The sequence below is a fragment of the Podarcis muralis genome, chromosome 2, assembly GCF_964188315.1.
Source record: "Podarcis muralis chromosome 2, rPodMur119.hap1.1, whole genome shotgun sequence".
NCBI lineage: Eukaryota > Metazoa > Chordata > Lepidosauria > Squamata > Lacertidae > Podarcis > Podarcis muralis.
The window spans coordinates 42,951,093-42,974,073 of record NC_135656.1 but is presented as its reverse complement, the minus strand read 5'-3'; the positions used below and the strand labels follow the sequence as shown (position 1 = coordinate 42,974,073).

The window sequence follows — 22,981 nt, the reverse complement described above, 5'->3', positions numbered from 1 at the left end:
AAGCTCAAACTACAACTCGCCAGTTCTAGCCCCAAAGTACTGGTAACTATAGCCTAAGGTTATAGGCTCACGACTGCTAAACCTCAAGAACTGCGTATCCCCATATGAACTGACCTGAATCCTGCAATCATCAACAGAGGCTCTTCTTTGTGTGCCTCTTCTGCAAGAAGTCCAGAGGGCAGTAGCATGAGAACAGGCCTTTTCTGTGGTGGCTCCCTGTTTGTGGAATGCTCTCCCCAAGGGAGGCTCGCTTGGCACCTTCATTACATATCTTTAGGTACCAGTCAAAAACATTCCTCTTCTCCCAAGCCGATGGCTAATTAAACAAACCTATGGCCTTTTAAATTGGGGAGGGGTATTGTTTGTTTCTGTGCTATATTTTTGTAAACTGCCCTGTGATCCTCAGAAGGGCAGCACAGAAATTTAATTAATTAATTAATTAATTAATAATAATAATTCCTAGCAACCAGGATGCATCTTTCCTAAGATAAGTTGATCCGCTATCAAGTTCTCCCTAGAAGTTAATTTCTGCAAATACTACTACACAATAAATGTGACTTACTTCCAGCTAAGTGGATATAGGATTATTCTATAACATATTAAAAGGCTGTTGGTTATCTTAGTAGTTTTGTCACTGGGGCAGAACATTGGAAAGGGAGAGCAGTTTTTATTTTTTTCACTGCTCAGTTAGGAAAAATAATGATGGTATGCTTTTCCTTACTATTTTACCTATTAAATGGGGGGTTTTTTTGAAGTCACTTATAAAATGAAATATTACTTTGTTATCTTAGGCTACAGGCCTAAGATAACTCCTCTTAGGAATCAATCACTTATGCACACTAACCTGGGAGTAGACTCAATGGAACTTAAGTGGAATTTATGCATCTAAAACACGCAATAATCAGGTCAAATGAAGATTGGTGGAAGCCTTGGAGCTGTGCTAATTTGCTGGGGAAATGCAGAAAAACATGGTCCTTTATACTACAAAGATGCTTTATTCTGGTTAAAGGAACCACACTTTTATGCCTATGATACAAGCACTTAATCCCCTTTGGCAGCTATTGTATACTGCCTCCTATAGCCTCTGAACAGCCATGGGAGCTAGTTTAGGCTGAGAGTTGGTGACTGGAACAAGGTAGAAACTGAGCAAAAGCAAGGATGAATTAAGCAAGTTTATAATGTGAAACTCCACATGCTCAGAGCATATTTATTTATTATTTATCAAAGCTGGCAAAATATATATTTTTTTGCAAACAAAAGAGTTATAAAACTACACATGCTCAAAACCTTTCTCATGCCATAACAGATTGCTTTATTTAGTGGTATCTTATTTGATCCTTTTGAGGGGAAGGTGGTTCCAATTTTGGGAACTGCACCAGGGGTCCTCAACCACCTTAATTTGGCCTTGAGTACTGGGTGGAAGGAAAACCCATCTAGGCTGTTGATGTCAGCTGACAAACAAGTATATAGCATCTTATGTAGCTGCACTGTCAAAAAGGGCATGCTATATACTGTGCTTTCTGCAACACTGCCTGGTACCACAGCATTTCCTAGTTTCAGCAGCTACCATGTGCTCTGCTTCACACATAAGTGACCAATGTCCTGGCCAATCATGGCTCTCCTGCAGCCATGGTACATGTATTTTACAACACTGTATAATTATAAAACAACTCATGTTTGTAACGTGCACAGACAAAACACTTAGTACAAGCAGCAGCCCCGTGTTAGAATAGTACTCACAGAAGATTTCAATAGCAAGTGTCACTTTGTATGAGCACTTGCAATCCTGAAATCTGTGCTGATGCTGGCAAGATAGATGGTATTATCCCCAGTTTGTCAGTGAATAGTACTGCAATAGACCATAAGAGGAAGCAAAGTCATTTCCCCCGAACTGGAACATTTTATAAACATTTCAGATGGCATATTACTTCCTGAAGTCACACCGTTCCAAGGCAGCGAGTTCCCAGTTCACCTGTGCCGATTTTCATCCTGGGCTTCTGCAGCTTGTTTCTGCGAGCTACAAGGATCTTCAGCAGCCCTTGCTGGCTTGGCTGCCTCCTCAGCGCAGCTTCTTTTGTGGGATTCCATCTGGCTGTGTTCAGTGCCAAGTGCCCAGATGCATTCCCCTGCCTCCTCCCCAATGCAGGCATCCTGGGCATATGGCAGAAAGTAAGCAGAAGGAATCAGTTATCAAACCACAAGATGATAACATAATGTCAGCAAACCTTTGGCTGGCCCCACAGGAGAAAAGGGAGGAAGGGTAGGCGGGAGAGAAAAGATCATTACTGAACCACAAAAAAGGCTACTATTAAAAACATCACTGGAAACTAAGCAGAATGAATGAACAGAAATCCTGGCATCAGAACTGGCAATATTGGGAAAACCAGCAAGAGCACATTTCAGTCTCCCGGGACACTCCATAATTGACCTTAAGGTGGCTATACAGTGGTACCTCAGGTTAAATACTTAATTCGTTCCGGAGGTCCGTTCTTAACCTGAAACTGTTCTTAACCTGAAGCACCACTTTAGCTAATGGGGCCTCCTGCTGCTGCCGCACCACCAGAGCACGATTTCTGTTCTCATCCTGAAGCAAAGTTCTTAACCCGAGGTACTATTTCTGGGTTAGCAGAGTCTGTAACCTGAAGCGTATGTAACCTGAAGCATATGTAACCCGAGGAACCACTGTATTGGAACTTCAAAGGCAGAATGCTACATGAAACAGATAAATTATGCCTCATCAGTAAGTTCGGTGCTATCACTTGTGGATAGAATGGACACAATGGATTTTTATCACACAATACAGTGGTACCTTGGGTTACATACGCTTCAGGTTACATATGCTTCAGGTTACAGACTCCGCTAACCCAGAAATAGTGCTTCAGGTTAAGAACTTTGCTTCAGGATGAGAACAGAAATCATGCTCCGGCGGCGCGGCGGCAGGAGGCCCCATTAGCTAAAGTGGTGCTTCAGGTTAAGAACAGTTTCAGGTTAAGTACGGACCTCCGGAACGAATTAAGTACTTAACCTGAGGTACCACTGTATATGCTAATTGATTTACCAATGCCAGAGCTTCTGTTAGCAACACAACTGTTAATAAGGTAATTATCACCATCTCTACTTTCCACATTTTATTTCCTTCTGACCTCACTGTTTACAACCCACACCAACTGTCTCTGCAACTAAGAGCAACACTGAGTACACCTGATTATGTGAACTGTAATCTACGAAAAGTTATGCCACAATAAATCTGTTAGTTTTCAAGGTGCCACAATAATTTGTTGTTTTTAGTAGAGATAGTAACCCAACAGAATCGGAGTTGATCCCATGAAGCATGAAGATTCTATGGCACAGGACAGGAGGGTTCTACGTGATTTCTGCTTCATGGTTTCTGAAACCTATTCACAAACAAGACATAAAAGGGGTCTTATTTCTGAATAATTCATAGCCATAACATTAGCTCGTGTGGCTGACTGGTAGCTCTGGAACTCCTTCCACCTGGATGCTCAAAGTCCAAACCGGAAGCATTAAAAAACTTTACATAGGCTGGAAGTTCTGTTGACCAAGACTGAGCCAATAGAGACGAAGCTTTCTTTCTTTTTACCTATATATTATGGGTCGAATTTGCACAGCAAACTGTGAAAATACACTCATACACGGAGGTTTTCACAGTATATGCTGCTAAGAGCCATGGGCGTAGCCAGGATTTTTGTTAGGGGGGCAGGACCGACTGTCAGTTAAGTATTTCTATTGTTTTACTTGATCTGGGGAAGGCAGCTGCCCCTTCTGCCCCCGCTAGGCCATCGCCCGTGCTAAGAGCCAGAGCAAAATAGGTATCCCACAGTTTGTTATTACGGGATATAGGCTTTCATCCGACACGCTTATTAAATTCTAGAGAAAGAGAGGTCCAAGATTAAAGCGAAGCAACACACACCTCGCAAATATAAGGGAAGCATAATCGAAGGCCACCAAAGCGCAAGCCTTCGGGGCGGAGCAAGACAAGCAGCCGCGTTTATACAGAGCATAGCGCCATCTGCAGGGCTCGTAAAGAGTGGGCGCAAAACAAGGCTCCGTTCTAACGACATGATCGAATTACGCTAAACTGCTGCTGGGAATGGAAAGGAGGGTGGCCTCTCTTCCTGGTTTCCTGTGCTGCATCATGCACGAACATCTCGCCTGTCAAAAAATTCATAGCGGTCAAGTCAAAAGCAGCCCTGGTGAGGGAACAGAGAAAACGGCAAATGCAGAAGGATTGGGGGGTTTATCCGGCATTACTTGCAAGTTTATCACCGTCCCTAAAATTCATTGGTCTCTCTCTCTCTCTGCAGACAACCGGTTGAGAGATGCGTGTCCGGAATCAACTCTCACCCTTCCTTCTGTTCATAGCAGCCAATTCCTAGGGGCTGAGGTCCCTTCGCCCCCCCTAAAATATTTGAGCCCCCCCCCCAAAGTTAATAGGCATTGCCATTCAAATAGAGTGCGTGTGGTCGATTACGCAGGGCGGGGCTTACCTGCCCCCCCAAATAATTATTCCAATTGGCACCCCTGCTTCTGTTATCCATGAAGCAAGAACGAGCGAGCCGCAGACACGAGTGTGTGAACGAGGGAGGGGACCCCTCCGCTAACGACTCCGGTTGTGTGGAGCCACACGAGCGTGTCAGCTGCCCTCGTTCGCCAAAACAACAACAACAACGCCTGGCTGTTTATCTCCGCGGAGGCCCCGGCGGGGAGGCGGGCAGCAGCCTACTTCGCTTGGGAAACTCCTGGCAGGGCCGTGCGGGGAGAGGGCGGGCCAGGCAGGCAGGCAGGCAGGCTGCAAGCGGGGCGGGGGGCAGAGCTGGGCGGCTTTCCAAGTGTCGCGAGCGAGGCAGGCGAGGAGGGAAGCAGGGCACTCGGGCAGTGGCCGCGGGGGAGCCGGGGGACGCGAAGCAGCCGAGGCCTTGCAGCGGAGGACGCGAGCGGCACGCCGGGCCGGGGGAAGCCCCACGAAGGGCCTGCAGAGCAGCCAGCATGCCCGCCTCCGGAGGGGAGTAAGTTCGCCTCGCGCGGCAGGACCCAACTTCGCCTCCGCCGGGAGGACGGCGCGCGGCGAAGGGGCGGCTCGGGCTCGGCACTCCTCCCAACTCGCCGCAGCCGGGCGGGGGGGCTTCCACCTCTGGCCCGAGCGGGGCAGGGCTCGGGGGGGAGGCAGGCGGGAGAAGCCTCTCCTTGGGCCTCGCACTTGGAGGAAACTTCCCCCCAAGTTCGGAGCTCGCTCCCTCGCTTGAGCAGGTGCTGAAGGCCTTGGGCGCGTTTGTTTTGGTGTTGCTAATGCCTGTCTCTCCCTACTCTCGTGTCGTGTGAATAGCGGGGTCCCCCCCGTCCCCGAAGCCTGGCAGGAGCGGGCCCTTCGCTCTTCTCGTATTTCCCAAGTTGGTTGTTTTGGGAAGCCGGACTAGGGGGCAGCTGATGTTTATATCCGACAATGATCGCACCACATGGGCATGGCTGGACGGGGAGGGGAGCGTTGCTAGGGTATTTATAGGTTGTGGAATCCGAACGCGACGCGAGGCTGGAGGGGAAAACATGACCCCCCTCTCCTCTCCTCCCCTCCCCTCTCCCTTCCTGGCCCTGCCTAGGTATTTGCGTTTCTGCTCTGTCGCTCAGCATCAGCTGTGCCAACAGAATGCAACAAAGAGTCTGGTGGCACCTTAGAGGCCTAGGGTTGCCATAGTTCAAAAAGTACAATTCCTGACACCAGCAGATTTGTTGTTGAGCTTTAGTTAGGAAGACCCTGAAATTGTTGAGCTTTTCGGGGGGAACCTCCCCCCAAAATAGTGATTTTTAAAAAAAGCTTTTGGAGCAGTTTCCGCTGCTTTTTCCGTTGCGTTGCCATACAACCGGGTTTCCCCAGACATTTTGCCAAAATTCCCCCTCACACCATTTTTACACCCGAAAACCAGGACAAGTCAGGAATTTTCTTGTCGTATGGCAAGCCTATAGAGGCCACAATGTTTATTGTGGCATGAGCTTTTTGGGGGCGAGAGAGCTCACTTGGTCAGATACATCGCTGAGAAGATTTTTGTCTGGATTCTTGTGGTGCAATAAATAGAGGACACAAGATTCGGGTTGGTTTTGCTGCATCAGACTCAGTAACTGCTGTACCACCCCCACTACCCTGAATTTGCCACGGAAGTGTTGTGTCTACTAGAGGACAATGGTGCAAGTTGATGAAGGCTGTTGTCCTGTACATGCTTATCTGGGAGTAAGCTCCACTGAAGTTGATGGGGCATGTTTCTGAGTAGGCAACTTGCAGGAATTGCAGTGTGAATGAAGGAACTTGCCCCCCCGAAAAACAAAAGAAACATCCAACAAAAATGTGCAAAAAAATTATTGCCGTACTCATTTGTTGCAAAGGATTCAGATGTCTTTCCTCCAGATAGCTAATTTCTCCAGCCTGCAGGCCGTCTATCCAAATACAGCTTCCAGTGCAATAAATAAGTGTTTCATCTTGTGTCATGCCTACAATATCAGCAACAAGGATGTCATTTAGGGAGGGAAGCTCAGTTTTCTTCCCCAACAATTTCAGGGTACCTTTATATATTGATGTAAAATAATTGCCAATCATTATTCTTCAGGAACAACTATATATTTATTATTATGAGATATATAAAGTATCCACAATAAATGCTCTTAAAATAATATTGTTTTGATATTTTTTGTATTTATTTTAATAATCCCATCTGGAATGTATCCAAGACCAGGCCTTTAAAGTTTGCTGTGACTCGTGACTTGAAAGAGCACACCTTCTTCCACCAGTTCCCATTTCATTTTAAACGAGGGATGGGGAACGTCTCCAGCTGTTGTGCAACTGCATCTCCCACCATCTCTGATTATTGGCCATACTGCTTGGGGTTGATGGCAGTCGAAGTCCCAACAACTTCTAGATCCATTTGAGTCTGACTGAAGGCCTGGTTTTCAGGGTGAAAACAACCTTGGTCACCCTGACTGATGACTTAACAGGAGAGAGAGAGAACTGTAACCCTGTTGCTAGAAAAAAAGCTAGTAGCACACAGCCTGGGTTTCTGGTATAAATGGAAACCTGCAAATGACCATGATTCTCAGTGGATGTGGAGCTGCATTCCTGAACCTGGTGCCCTGCACATGTTTTGGACTACAACTCCTATCAACCCAACAGGGCCTGATGGGAGCTGCATCCCAAAACATGGATTGCACCAAAGGCTGGTGTAAAGTGACATTACTGTATCTTCCTGCAATATCTACGATGAAACCCCTATACATTGTAGTCCTCCTCTCTTCTCTGACACTTATCTCTATGTGAGCATCCACGCACCTGAGAGACCTCTTTGATGTTCTGTCCTGTAGCCCCAAGGGAGAGGATTATTCCACAGCCATCCTGCGCCAGAAACATCGTCCCAACCGCCTCATTGTAGATGAAGCGGCCAATGAAGACAACAGCATTGTGAGCCTGTCTCAGGTAACTATAAATCTACTGCTCACCTTTTCTGCCCATAGTGTCCTTTGCCCCACATTCCACAGTCAATTTAGCCGTCGTCACTGCTGCTTCATTCTAGACCGTTGCCCTCTGCTCCTTAGCTAGTCTGGCCAGGCCAAATCAAATCCCGCACCCAGTGAATATAATGGCCCCATCTCACTGAAGGCCAAGAACCAGTGCAGTACAGCATGGGGAGGAAGATAGTTCTACCATATAGTGGTGGGGAGGGGAAGTGGAATCAAGGGGAGGAGGTTGGGGTCAAGGGGTGCATGCGTCATGGTGCACATCCCCGGATCATAATGCTTTCTTGAATATAATCTTAGCTGTTAGGGGCTTGAGCAGGTCAATCCCCCAGCCCCTGCCACATTCCCCCCCCCCCCCGTGTCCCATGGCTCTTGGAAGGCAGTGAGCGCACTCAGTCTGGGTCGGGCCATCCCTCCCCTTTCTTTTTAGCTCACAAACTAAATTTATGGGGAAACATCTAAATATGTCAAGCCACGCTGTGTTTGTCTAACTCTTTGGGAAGAAGGGCAAGATAAAAAATGCCAAATAACCAGTGGTAGTTTGGGGTTGGGTCATGTGTGTGTATTTATTTTTTTGTTATAACTGTTAATTATTTGGTTGGGTTAACTGATTTTAACCTATAAGATAAAGAAATATTGCTTATGTCCATTAGACTCAAAAATGATTGTGATTGCTCGTCTGCCTTTCCTAATCTATAGCTATATTTTGTGTCACAAACATGATGTGATTTGAATATTAACATAAAGAGCACACAGAGACTGTTGAGAAATATACATAAGCAACCCATGTGTGCAGAATTTTGCCAAGGCTGATGTGAGCACATGATTTGAATTCAAACATATCTTAGATTTGCCAATATGCAACAGAGGTACCTAAACGATGTTTTATTCTGTTTGATGTTTTATTCTATTTTTTAATCTGTTGGGAGCTGCCCAGAGTGGCTAGGGAAACCAAGCCAGAAGGGCAGGGTATGTATAAATAAATAAATAAATACTAAAAAAAAAACACCCCATAGATTTGATTTTCTCCAGAAAGACAGGCAATAACACACACAATGGATATGCAAAAGTATACAATTTCCGTTCTCACAATGCCTTACAAAACACACATTGCAAATACACCACAGGCATCCCACCTGCACAAACAGATGTGCCACATTTGACCCCGCAAGAACCACATCATGAAAACACACACAGCTGCATGTCATCTATTGGAAAGTGACCTTCCCTCAGTCCCATTCTTGGTTCATCGCAGGCCAAGATGGAAGAGCTGCACTTGTTCCGAGGGGACACGGTGCTGCTGAAGGGGAAGAAGCGCCGGGAGACGGTCTGCATCGTCCTCACGGATGACTCCTGCCAGAACGAGAAGATCCGCATGAACCGCGTCACCCGCAACAACCTCCGTGTGCGCCTCGGAGACGTGGTCAGGTGAGGCCTGTCCGAATGGAACTAGGGGCAGGAAGAAAGCATAGGAAAGGGAGTTGTGCTGTGAGTGTGCTAGGGTGAGTGTGCGCTGCTACAGGGAGCATCAGAGGGCAAACTGTGCCACACAGTCAGCAAAGGCTCATAGTGGAGCTATTTTAAGCTTTTGGAGGGAATCAGCCCTTGTTATTGGTAATTTGCATGTGCACATCCATCTATATGTATACTTATTTGAAGTTGTCCAGCATGGAATCTGTTAAATTGGAATCTATTAAAATTGGGGACAATGCTAGAGCTTGGGAACGGCTGCTGTGTTGCACACCCAGTATGTTGCATACCCAGTAGATCCAGCTTGTTCCTGAAGAGTGTGTTTGTGCATGTGGGTGCGCGCTCTGCTACATTACGGAAGCTAGCTGAGCCTTCCCTTGTCTAGTGTGCAGGCTTGTCCGGATGTGAAGTACGGAAAGCGGATCCACGTCCTGCCCATTGACGACACCATTGCAGGCTTGACTGGGAACCTCTTTGAAGTTTACCTCAAACCCTATTTCCTCGAGGCCTATCGACCTGTGCACAAAGGTGAGGAGGGGCAACACTAGGCCTGTCATAAGGAACAAGGCTAAATGGGAGGGAGGCAGTGCTGGAGAGAGGGGCCTTCTACCTGGAGGGGAAGGGGGCTGCAGTGAAGACAGCATCAGCACCCAGCATGGTGGGGTAAATGCCAGGTTCCATGGGCCCCAGAGACCCCACCACAGCTGATGCCGACCTCTCTTTGTGCTCTTGCTCTCTCCCACAATTTCATTACAGTGGTACCTCGGGTTACATACGCTTCAGGTTACAGACTCTGCTAACCCAGAAATATTACCTCAGGTTAAGAACTTTGCTTCAGGATGAGAACAGAAATCGTTCAGTGGCTGCACAGCAGCAGCAGGAGGCCCCATTACCTAAAGTGGTGCTTCAGATTAAGAACAGTTTCAGGTTAAGAACAGACCTCAGGAACGAATTAAGTTCTTAACCTGAGGTACCACTGTATTGCTGTAAGATAAAGCGCTGGGCTAAGTAGCCGAGGGGACGTGGGTGGCGCTGTGGGTTAAACCACAGAGCCTAGGATTTGCTGATCAGAAGGTCGGCGGTTCGAATCCCCGTGACGGGGTGAGCTCCCGTTGCTCGGTCCCTGCTCCTGCCAACCTAGCAGTTCGAAAGCACGTCATGTGCAAGTAGATAAATAGGGACCGCTCTGGCGGGAAGGTAAATGGCGTTTCCGTGTGCTGCTCTGGTTTGCTAGAAGCGGCTTAGTCATGCTGGCCACATGACCCGGAAGCTGTCTGCGGACAAACGCCGGCTCCCTCGGCCTATAGAGCGAGATGAGCGCGCAACCCCAGAGTCAGTCACGACTGGACCTAATGGTCAGGGTTCCCTTTACCTTTACCTTTACCGTTAAGTAGCCGAAGCCACTGCTACCTTGGTGATTTGTGTTTTATTTATTACTATCCTTATATCCCATTTTTCCTCCATGCAGCTCTAGGTGGCACCCATGGTTTTCTCCCTCCTCATTTTATCCTCAAAACAACCCTATAGGCTGAGAGTGAGTGAGTGGCCCAACGTCTCCCAGTAAGCTTTGTGGCTGAGTGGGAATCTGAACCCCAGTCTCCCAGGTCCTGGTCTAGGAGTTTAGCTGCTGCACCACACTCACCTCCTCCACACTTCTGGGCCCCACCTTTGGCATGTGCCACTTCAGGAGTGGAGCCTAGAGGCATTAGAGATAATAAAGATGGTGGCTGCTGCAGCTGCCTCACCCAAAGCTTATCTTTACAGTACCGAGCTGAGGGAGACCTGGCCAGCTGGACTAGTGCCACTGCCCATCCCTTCTGCCCCCGGAAAACTTTGGGGAGGGCTGACAGGAAGGTGCTGGGGAGAGGAGCTTCTGGAGGGCACCATGCCAAGGGACTAACTTGGCACTGGTTCTGCTTCTAAGCACCGGGGAGATTGTTTTCTCAGACTGAGCACAGTTTGGGGCTGGGTTTGGCAACCCCACTGGGATTTATATTCCCAGTTCTCTTGTGTACTTGCAGGTGTTGCCTTTTCCTATTTTGCCCCAGAACTGTCACTTTCCAGCCTTTGTTGTGGGTCCTCAGGTTAGCATACCAAATTCGAAACCTTTGGCGCTAGCAAGGTGCTTCCTCTTGTCTTCCCAGGTGACATTTTCCTTGTGCGAGGCGGGATGAGGGCTGTGGAGTTCAAGGTGGTTGAGGTTGACCCCAGCCCCCACTGCATCGTTGCTCCTGACACCATCATCCACTGCGAGGGGGAGCCCATCAAGCGAGAGGTATGTATGGTCTGAAGAGATGCACCTCAGGGAAGGGAGAGCAGGCAGCTGGATTATGGTTGGCCGATTATTACTAGAAGCCATTCAAGCCATTTGGATAGTGTAGAGGCACAGGATTTTGAGGGTGGGATATGCTGTACAAGATCAGCACTGTCCAGTTTGTTTGGTACATGCAAATAACTGTGGTCCTCAGTAAAATTTTATTTTTTAGAAAATCATTCTGTGGAAGATGCACCTCAACAAAATGGAAGAGAGGCGTAAGGGAAGCCTTCTGACCTCTCTGTGTTGTTGGACTGCTACCTCCTGCGTGGCCAGTGGTTGAGGTTGACAAGAGTTTGTAGTCCAGCAACATCTGGCAGGGCCCACAGAAGAGTTAAGGCACGAATCCTGCCTCCTCAGTTTACTCAGCATGTTAACTATGTCATATAAGCTTTGTGGGACAGGGTGCTCTCTTGTTGAGATACTTTCCTGCTCACCCCTCCACTCTGTCAGGATGAAGAGGAAAGCCTCAATGATGTCGGCTATGATGACATTGGGGGCTGCCGTAAACAGCTGGCTCAGATCAAGGAGATGGTGGAGCTGCCCCTGAGACACCCAGCGCTCTTCAAAGCTATTGGTGTGAAGGTACGGCAGGGGAACTGAGAAGGCCAGGGCGTAATAGCTTCCAGAGGACCATTCTTCACTGTTGTTCATGAAATGTATTACAAGAGGGGAAGCCGATGTTGTGCCCTCTAGGAACTGGAGGCTTCAACTCCCATGCTGGCTGGGAGTGGTGGGAGTTGTAGTTCACAACACCATACTAGCTATCCCTGTGTTGCAAAATTCTTCCATAGGTTGCGATACAATAATCAATACGATAATCTTTATTGTCACTGTCCCGTACAGAACAAAAAAATTGGAAAAATCTACATCAGACATTCAAAAACGTGGACGAGTATTCCTTCTGCTTTGTTCCCACCACCTTTCTCTCTAAGCAGAATTTTCTGTGTCATTCATACTTCCACTCCTAAAATAAGCAAGAACCCTTTTCCTGCCTCCCACATTGTAGGCTCTCTTGTCTTCATTGGCCAAATCTTTTCTGGCCCATTGAGCTCTCACCAGGGATGGACTGAGACATTTTGACACCATGGGGGGGTGGCTCATGAGGCTCTGCAAGGGCTTCCCTTCAAGGAAAAGCCTTTGTGAAGCATCACCACCAGGGGCAGGGGGGGGGCGTGCAAACTCTGCAAGGGCTTAGCTGGGGTGTAACACTGTGCACTGGAATGCCTCCCTCTTGACAAGACTCTTGGCAAGCAGGGATGTTCCACAAGGCTTTGCTCCTGGTCTGTTTCTGCCCCTAGGGGCAAGGGAGACCAGCAAGCAACACACTGCCGCTCTCCTGCCGCAGAAGCCTCCTTTACATGGTTTGTGGTGGGAGCAGTGTGGCAAGGCAGGGTGTCTGTGAGGGCACCACCCTCACCGCTTCCATTGCCTGAGGCGACTGCTTCACCCGCCTCATGGGTGGGCTAGCTCTGCCTCTGTCACTGTTAGAATCATAGAATCATAGAGTTGGAATAGACCACAAGGGCCATCGAGTCCAACCCCCTGCCAAGCAGGAAACCCCCTGCCAAGCAGGAAACCCCCTGCCAAGCAGGAAACACCATCAGAGCACTCCTGACATATGGTTGTCAAGCCTCTGCTTAAAGCCTCTGTTGGAGGACCTAATTATTTTGCACAGACTCTCCTTATAGGACTCCTCTGCCTTCCCTCCTTTCTTTCCCTAGCCTCCACGAGGGATTCTTCTTTATGGTCCCCCTGGCACTGGGAAAACACTTGTTGCCCGTGCTGTTGCAAATGAAACTGGAGCCTTCTTCTTCCTTATCAACGGTGAGAAATACTGTGTGAAATGGAGGGAGGGAAGTTGTGGGGGGGATCTTAGCAAAACCTATCCATCCATTCTTCATCCATTGAGGACAACCACTCTAATCCTTCTTGCCACCCAGAAATAGATGATAGTTATGATTAAAGTGAAGCCGATGTACAGGAGACGTATAAACTCTGGGCTGTGTCCAAAGCAGGCACAGCAGAACTGGCAATAGTATTTTTGATGCCATGCCATTTCATTCTCCAACTGTCCTCTATAGCTACTCTGAAGTATAGAAGAGGCTGTTTTATAATCTAAGACTAAGTATTGTCTTCTGTTCTTCTACAGGCCCAGAGATCATGAGCAAACTGGCTGGGGAATCGGAGAGCAACTTGCGCAAAGCCTTTGAAGAGGCAGAGAAGAATGCTCCAGCCATTATCTTTATTGATGAGCTGGATGCCATTGCCCCTAAGAGGGAGAAGGTGAGAGATGGCATTATTGGGAGCAGATAGTGGAGTTATCCTACTTTGCCGAAAGACAGCTGCCTGTTCAAACTGGGATCCTTCTATGATTGGCTGCTCCCATCTCAGATGTGTTGGGAAGGTATCCTCAATGCAATAAACTGCCTCCAGAAATGTCAAAAGTAACTATATCTCACCATTAGGTGAAATATTAGTTTAAACGAAGCCTGTGTGTTTTCCCACAACACACACACACACATGCAGAGAGAGAGAGAGAGGCTGAATTTAGCCAGAGGTATGCTGGTCTTTCCCCAGTTGTATTCCTTGGGAAATGCTGGTGTGTGATATTCTTTGGGGCTGTTGATAGCACTGGCACATTCTGTAAAGCTGTTCAGCGTGAAATGAGAGAGGATATGGCAGAATGGAATAAACCCGGTTCTGGATGTGCTTAATGCTGTGATGGAACAGAAATCATTAAGTTTTGTACAGTACCAGGAACAGTGACTCTCTCCCAGCCTGACACTAGCAGGAGCCATGCTGAGAGAGCCCAGTTCCATTCCCATCACAGTTATCTTCAGCTTGGCGGTAAGTTTGTGTAATGTAGAATACAGTAATCCTTTCTTGGCATTATACTGCTGGTGGAGGAAAAGGTGCTGCCAAATACCTTCCCCCTTCCTCTTGCTTCTCAGAATGCTGCAAAATCCTGTCCTATGGATCCAAGTACAAGAGATGCTGCAAGGGATGCAATTCAATCTTTTGCCCTGTTATGGTGCTCACCTTGGGCCCCTCCTCCAGATGTTTGCATGTCTTTCCTTTAATCATTCATCCCATGCTTTTCAATGCATGTTACTTTCCAAACTGCAGAAAGCCCTTTTTAAAAATAAAGTGGATTTTGTTGGGCTAGGGCAATAAACTGCTCTAATCCACTCTAACTGCGCAAACTTGAAATTCCTGTGAGGTCTTGAATCTTTCCACAAAATCCTGACCACCTGGAGGCAGCCATACATTGCTGTACAGTGGAACCTCTACTTACAGACATAATCCGTTCCGTAGGTCCATCCACTGGTCGAAACAGTACGCTAGAAGAGGCTTCTTGTGCGCATGTGCATTCAGCAGTAACACACTTCTGCACATGCGCAGATGGCAGAAGCCGCTTCCGTGCATGCGCGAATCGCGGCAAACCTGGTGTTTACTTCCGGGTTTGCCGTGGATGCAACTTGGAATGTCCACGAGATGAGGCGTATGTAAGTCAAGGTTCCACTGTATCTCCCAAGTTTGCTCTTGTGCACATCTACCACCACTAGGGGTAGCCGTGTCCAAAATTTTAGTCCTAGGATGGATTTGTTTGACTTCTAAGCTAAGGTATGAGAGCCAGTTGTTGTTCCAGCGTTTCTTTCAACTTTGGGCTCCCATTTCAGACACATGGAGAAGTGGAACGCCGCATTGTGTCCCAGCTGCTCACACTCATGGATGGCCTGAAGCAGCGCTCACATGTGATAGTCATGGCGGCTACAAATCGGCCCAACAGCATCGATCCTGCACTGCGCCGGTTTGGTAGGAGACTGTCCTGCATTCTCATCCATCTGTCCTAGGAACCCTCCTCCTTCCCTTGGTTGTGAGCCTTAAATCCATTGAGGAAAATACCAGAGTCCCATTGTCACAAGTTGCTCCTAAAGATGCTGGCTGTAACAAGAGACAAGTTTCTAGCTCTCTTGTTTAATCCATGGGGGCCTTAACCTTCCCAGATGCCAACCCATCTCCAGGGACACATCCTAACTACTTAGACCCACTTCCCATTCATTGTTCCCTCATCTGCAAGATATGATAGTTATGAGGATGAAGGAGTGTCGTTTTTGGTAGTTCTGGGCTCAGTGCTCCTTTACCCTCTGCAGGGCGCTTTGACAGAGAAATTGACATTGGGATCCCAGATTCCGTGGGAAGGCTGGAAATCCTGCAGATACACACCAAGAACATGAAACTGGCTGACGACGTGGACCTGGAGAGGGTGAGGAGCAGGCAATGGAGGCCCATGGGGAGGCAGGGTGGATCCAAGGGACACTTGGAGATGCATGGGCTCTTTAGAGCTTGGTAAGGGCTGCATTAGGCAGGAACGCTTATCTCTTGATTTCTGCTACATTTCTTAATGAGCTGTCGCAGGTCACACACAATAGGTGGAACACTCCATCTCACACTCCTCAAGCCATGTCTTTCAAGGATGCCACTTCCCACACTGTCAAGAGGTTCAACATCAAGTGATGCACCTCATATGTGACCCAGGTTGGGTGGGAGGATGGGGGTTAAGAGCCATGGCCCTAGGTGCAAAGATGTGATGCCCATGAATGATAGTAGCTCTCAGGTTCTGAGGTACATAGCTACTAGTGGATAACAGGGTATGCAGGAAACCTAAGGAGACAGCAGCATACTTTGGGGATTGCCTGTGTGTGCTTGTCAGGGCATGCTTATCCTTGCTCAGAGACTGGGTATGAAGAGTAGAATGACAGTTCCAGAAAGTACCCTGTATAGAATGCAGGGTGCTCTACATTTGCCTGAGGTCAACTGAGGACTCATCCACATTTCCATTTGCCCGACTGCTTTCCCCTTGGGGAAACCTGCAGTTTAGCGCTGAAATGGAGCAGACAGCAAACATGTTTTCTGCAGCTTGGCGTTTGTTCAGTGCTAAAAGAGCAGGTTTGCCAGCAGTCTATTGTTTGGGATAGCTGATTACACCGCTAGCTACGAGGAAAGGCTCTTTGCATCATTAGGAGAGGCTCACTTTCCTTAGAAGCTGCTTCAGGAACCCTTAAGGAACTGTCCTAGGGAATGACACCCCATGGAAAGCCCCCTCCAACACACAGTTTGTGATTACAGGTGGCCAACGAAACGCATGGGCACGTGGGTGCTGACCTGGCAGCTCTGTGTTCTGAGGCAGCGCTCCAAGCCATCCGCAAGAAGATGAGCGTCATTGACCTGGAGGACGACACGATTGATGCTGACATCCTCAATTCCATGGCTGTCACTATGGATGACTTCCAGGTGGGCCAGCTCTTGGCAATCCAATAGCAAGAGCTCTTAAACTGAACATATATAATATAGCTGTTACCTCTGTTCACTTTGTTCACCAACCCCAGTGGCCCTACCAAACCCACTTCCCCCTTGCTAACCCCCCTCCCTTCACACCCCCAGTCTTCCTGTTGGTCCCACTGTTGCTGCTGCTGCTTGAGACAGGAGGAAAGAGCCGGCGATGAAAATGTGGGCTTCTTTCTTGTGCTTTCTTCAGCTGCAGCAGGTTTTGTGTATGTTTGTGTGCGAGAGAGTCCTCTTTCCCACTTCCCTCCATCACTGCTGGTGTGCTGGGAAGCCAGAAAAGGAAGACGGCACTTCAAAATGCAGGCTTTTTTCTCCTGTCTTCCACAATGCAGAGTGACTTAGACCTTCCCTTTTCCACTGTGCCTTCCTGCCTTTGTGCACCTCTGGTTCCCTCCTCCTCACTGGCTTTGGTCGCCCACATACTTGCTCACTTGGCCAAAGTGCCCTGGTGTTCCTGGGCTGCTCTTGGGGGATTCTCTGGGAAGCAAGGAAGGAAGCTGCTGCCTCTGTCCAGGGAGACGCAGAACTTCAATGCTTCATGCTCTCTTCTGCTTTGTAGTGGGCCCTTGGACAGAGCAACCCCTCAGCACTTCGCGAGACTGTAGTGGAGGTTCCACAGGTCTGCTGGGAAGATATTGGAGGCCTGCAGGAAGTCAAGCGTGAGCTACAAGAGCTGGTGCAGGTCAGTAGCAGCATGGTGTGGTTCGGCCCCCAGATAGGAAAGAGAAGCATTAATGTGCTGCTTCAAAACTGGTACAGCAGAAGAGTGTCCTGACTATACGCTCAGTAAGGGGGAACAGTCCCAGTTCCCTAACACACCCCCCCATTCCCTCTCACCCTCAACAGTTCCCAGTGGAGTATCCCGACAAGTTCCTGAAATTTGGAATGACGCCATCACGAGGTGTGCTTTTCTATGGACCTCCTGGCTGTGGCAAGACTCTCCTGGCCAAGGCAATTGCGAATGAGTGCCAGGCCAATTTTGTCTCCATCAAGGGGCCTGAGCTGCTCACCATGTGGTTTGGAGAAAGTGAGGCCAACGTCCGTGACGTTTTTGACAAGGTACAAAGTGGATGCAGGGTGGGGCAGATGAACACTCACTTGGGCTCTGGATAGCTTTCAGCTTCAAATAAAAGCATTTCTCTCTTACCAGAAACAGCAGCAAGCCATTTTTTAGTGTTGTCAAATGAATGGGGATGTATACTGAATTCTAAATGTGGTATTCTATAACTCTGTAAGTAGTTTTTGGATTGTTTTATGTATCTTAGTTGCAACTGGGCCTGAGGCCATGTAACAAAGCACAGGATATATGGTATATTTTATGGCTGAGTGAATAAGCAAATAAGTAATGAGATGGCAGGAACTGGACGTTCCAACTACTTTCCAGTAGCCCATATGAAGAACCAAAAGCAAAGGAGATTGTAGCAAACCTCCAGACTTTATAATCATTTTTAAAAATGGCAGAGGAAATTAGGGCACTGATTCCAGAGTCTTTGTTGTTGTTGTTAAGGTGGTATGTTCAATAAATATTTGCCTATCAGTCTTCCACAGGGAGCAGATATCTATATAGTTTCTATATAGTCTTTGTGGAATACTGTTTCTCTGCTGCATTCTTATTGGCAGCCTCTGCCAAGATCTGCCCACTAAGCACTCAGCGTTAACTAGGTCCTTCCTACCATATTACTTGGGAACCATTGAGCTAAGAGCCTCCAGCTCTTCATTGCCATTAGGTGTGGGTGGCTACCACCCAGCCCTCAGTTCACCACCTTCACCCTATAAATAGGGACAGGCAGCTGGTGTTACCCACTGCTGGGGATGCACTACACAGGGTAGACGCGGAGCCTCTGAGCTCTAGATGCAACCCTGGTCAGGCCCATCTCTTCTCCATCATCCAGCTCACACTGGTACCTTGCATCCCCCAGGCCAGGCAGGCTGCTCCCTGCATCCTCTTCTTCGATGAGCTGGACTCCATCGCCAAGTCCCGTGGTGGCAGTGGAGGAGACGGCGGAGGTGCAGCTGACCGTGTCATCAACCAGATCCTCACAGAGATGGATGGCATGACCAACAAGAAGACAGTTTTCATCATAGGTGCCACCAACAGGTAAAGAGGGTGGGGAAGGGAGGGTACAGTTGGGTGGCCAAGTCATGCATAAGAACTGTGCTGGGGTCTCCTCTCAAAGAAAGCTGCTCTGTTGACATATGATCAACACCAGACTGTTTGTCCTAGTGCAAACTCAGCCACTTGGTCCCCAAATTCTATTCCGTTTTACCCTCATTGGGGTGGAATGCAAGGAGGCCTTTTTTTGGAAAAAAGTTAAATCAGAACCAGGTCATTAGAGGTGAGTCCTTAGGGCAGTGGGGAGGGACCTTTTGACTGGATCTCAATCTCAAGGCTTCCAAATGCGGACTGCAGTTATATCTCCAGGCACACAGCCTTCCTCAGGCCATGTCACCACCTGATGACACTCTCAAGTAGTGTCTCTGTCTCTCACTAAGGAATGAGAGAGAGGCTTCATTTCCCTGCTACATGCTGAGAAAGGGAACCCTCTTCTCAGGTTGGCATGGGAGGTATTCACTTAAACTGTTGTTTCTTGATTCGCTGATGGCAGGGGCATGTGGCTCGAAGTTTTGTATAGCCTCTGCTCACTCAAGCTTCATTTTAGTTTTCACCCAAGTCAGACATTTTTTCCTTATCGCTTCCTCTTATCGTTTTCCTTATCTGTTCCGCTTTTCTGCCTTTGTGATCAGGTTTATTTTTAGTATTTTGCCTGCCCTTATGTCAATTCACCCTTCCACACAGGCTGCATGAGTTAATCCTACACTCCTTTTAACCTCACCCTCAACACCCCAGAGAGTGTACCTGGCATAAACTGGATGCTAGAAAGGCATAGAAAACTTAAATTCAGAGGATGGAGACCTGTAGAAACCCCAACAGTCTTATGTCTTGTTCCATCAACTTCACTAGGTGAGGAGAATGGGTCCTACCAATGCCCAGTAGATCAAAGCCTACATAGTCCTAGCTTATGAATCCCAACATTTCCCCACTCATTTACAGATCATGGCACATTCCAGTAGGCCAGCAGCAGCCCTTTTCACTAACGCTAGCAATGCTACATTCTTTATGTGGCGATGTGCTCACCAGTGTGTACATTTGCCAGGCACTGAAAGTTAGAGCTCCACACATCCATAGAAGCAGCCTTTGGAAGGAGGGTTCTTTGGAAGGAGAATGTTCTGTCTCACAGCTTCCCTTCATGCAAAGTTACACCTCCTTCCTTGCTAATTCTTATCCGTCACGACTATAGAATCTGCTCTTTGCTTTAAGCTTGGTTACCGATGAACCTAAGAGCTTGAGTGAGGAGTGAGGAGAGCCATGTGTCGCTGCCTTGGGGGAATCAAGAAACACAGTTCTCTAAGGGGATGGCTATTCCCGTTGACCATAGTGAATCCATATTCCTTTTTCAGCCCACAGCAGGAAGCTAAGCGAGGAAACCTTTAACAAGAGGGATTGTTGGTATGCAGACCCTGGCTGCTTTGCTCCAAAGGAATGTGTATCTCTGGGTGAAAAATATTCCCTTTCCCTGCCTTGACACCTGTGAATGGATACCCCCGTCTGTGCTGTTGCTGAGCTGAGCTGAGATTATCTAGTGCCTTATCTAGGGTGAAGCAGCCAATATACCTTGAATATATTCTCTGTCTCTTTGGCCTCCAGACCAGACATCATTGACCCAGCCATCCTTCGTCCAGGACGCCTGGATCAGCTCATCTACATCCCCTTGCCTGATGACAAGTCTCGCATAGCTATTCTCCAAGCCAACTTGCGAAAGTCACCTATTGCCAAGGTCAGTGAAAGCCAGGACTGAACACAGGGGAGGGGAGGTGAAACAGCATGGGAAGTAGATAGTAGAAATGGGGATAGGATTCTGAGACCACATCCTGGCCTCCACCACCACAGTCTTCCAACAGAGGAGGATGTATTGCACGAAAGGTATGTTTATCTTCTTCAAACAGGGAATGTTTTTTCTGTGTTGGCAGGACCTTTCCAATAAGCTCATGTTATCTTTCTCCAACAGGATGTGGATTTGAATTACTTGGCCAAGATCACACATGGCTTCTCAGGTGCTGACCTCACTGAAATATGCCAGCGTGCCTGCAAACTGGCCATCCGTGAGGCCATCGAGATGGAGATCAAGGCAGAACGGGAGCGTCAGCGTCATAAATGTGCCGCCATGGTATGGTAGCGAGACTTCCCCGCATCCCAACAGGGCCAGGCAGGATTCCTTCCATTGCCTCATGCCCTGCTCTTCCCCTCAGTAACATATTCTGCATAGTATTCTGGGAACTTTATGGCCACCCCCCATCGTGGGGCCACAGTGTCCTCGATTGCATTGATCTCACAGGGCTTTGGAGCTTGCAAGGATGCAGCTCAACAACATTTCCCTCCCTGCCCTTTTGTGATAGGATGACGATTATGACCCCGTGCCAGAGATCCGACGCGATCACTTTGAGGAAGCAATGCGCTTTGCACGCCGCTCTGTCAGTGATAATGACATACGCAAGTATGAGATGTTTGCCCAAACATTACAGCAAAGCCGTGGCTTTGGCAACTTCAGGTAATGTTGGAGAACTTTTTGCTTCCTCTGGCCCAAGCTAGAGTTTCACTTCAGTGCAGTGGACAGGGCCTGGGTGAGGAACTTGGCCCCACAGATGTTGTTTGACCAGAACTCCCATGGCTGGGATTAGTGAAGGCTGAAGTTCAACAACATTCCTAGGTTCCCCTTTCCTAGGATAGGGGGGAATTTGTTCTTTGAAACAAGATACAGGAACCTCAGCTTGACTCTACTATGTAGCTTGACTCTCTACTATCTACCTTGTCACTCTGCTAACTTTTGTAAGTTGCTTTGGGTTGCCTTGGGCAGGATAAAGTGACTAACAAATTAAATAAATCAAATAATAACAGTACTATCAAGATTTCCGAGGGTTGCATTCCATCATCCCAACCAACTGAAAATAATACTTTTTATTATTAAGTGTATGACCCAGTGAGGGCTCTCAAGTTAGTTTAAGATGTTAAATTCCATATACAAAATAAAGGGTACCATTCAAAATAAGTGCAATAGAATTAAACACACACACACTAGCTAAAATAAACAAAAGACCATTCAAAAACAGCATTGCCCTGACCCAGCTATGGAGATCCACAGGCGGTACCTGCAGACTCTGAATTGCAGGTATAAATTAGATGTGCATTCAGATGCACATTAGAATTAGCACCCGAGTGAGGATACAGTCCCTCCATATTGCATTACTTTAAACGGGATGGGTTTTTATGTGCATTGGGACGTGCATCACATCCACATTATTTTAACACCTTGTTTATGTAGAGTACAACCAGATCAGTGCCCACATTCATAAAACAGAATAACCCAACTTTCTCTTGCATGAAACCAAGGCCATTCTTTATCTCCACAGGTTTCCATCTGGAAAGCAGAGCACCAGTGGAGAGGGAAACAGTGGAAGCAGCAGTGGCCAAGGAAGCCTCTTCCAAGAGGAGGGCGATGATGATCTTTACAACTGATTGTGCAGGAAATGCCTCCTTTTTGCTGGCATCATTTACCCTGTATTCTCATAGTTATTGTGCTCTTTAATGTCAGGGCTGGTGCTTGAGCCCCAACTCCTACCCTCATCCTTGTATGTGGAATCTGAGCTACCAGAGGCAGACTCCTCGTCCCTGATTTGGGGGCCAGATGCCTCTTTCAGTGTTTGTGCCTGTCTCGGCCACTACCAGGAACCTCATGGCACCGACAGCCCTTGCATTTGTTGGGTGTCCAAGGCAATACCCATGGAAGTCACCAGGGGGCAGCAAAAGCCTAAGCAGCTGCTGGATCAGAGGCAAAGGTCCATCTAGTCTGGCATTCTGTTTCCGCCAACCAGCCAGATGCCTCACAGGGTGCAAAGCTGCCCACTTATCTCTTGATCTCATCTCAAACTGTCCCAAGCTGGTGCCTGCACCTTGTAGCATATGTATTGATGGCTCCCACTTTTTTAGAAACCAGGGAACAGGAGGATCCTTTTGCAAGCCGACCCAGCCTGCTCCCATTAGTCCTTTCTTATTCCACAGCAAAGACAGCTTTTGAAGTCTGCAGTTATGCATGAAGCCAATGAACTCCAGTTTGTGATACCAGTTGACAGAGATTTCTGGATGTCTTAATAAACTGAAAGTGCATGCCCCTTATACTGGGAGGAATTTTATAAAAGCCTGAAGTGTAATGTCTTGTGTGTGCAGACTTCACATCTGCAGGGGCCGGAATGGCTTGGGGCAGCAAGCTCCAGAAC

The 22,981-nt window shown here is 47.9% G+C and overlaps 1 protein-coding gene across 1 annotated transcript; it reads left to right on the top strand.

Annotated features, from left to right (window-relative positions):
- Nucleotides 1-4,863: 4,863 nt before the first annotated feature.
- LOC114590793 (transitional endoplasmic reticulum ATPase-like) lies at nt 4,864-22,880 on the top strand. Its single transcript, XM_028717280.2, has 18 exons — nt 4,864-5,027; nt 7,363-7,474; nt 8,771-8,943; nt 9,371-9,513; nt 11,130-11,260; nt 11,753-11,884; nt 13,024-13,126; nt 13,452-13,585; nt 14,983-15,118; nt 15,457-15,569; nt 16,433-16,597; nt 17,211-17,333; nt 17,498-17,710; nt 18,571-18,749; nt 20,358-20,487; nt 20,719-20,877; nt 21,107-21,258; nt 22,118-22,880. The coding sequence occupies exons 1-18, from the start codon at nt 5,008-5,010 to the stop codon at nt 22,221-22,223; spliced, it is 2,424 nt and encodes an 807-aa protein (XP_028573113.2). The 5' UTR covers nt 4,864-5,007; the 3' UTR covers nt 22,224-22,880.
- The last annotated feature ends 101 nt before the right edge of the window (nt 22,881-22,981 follow it).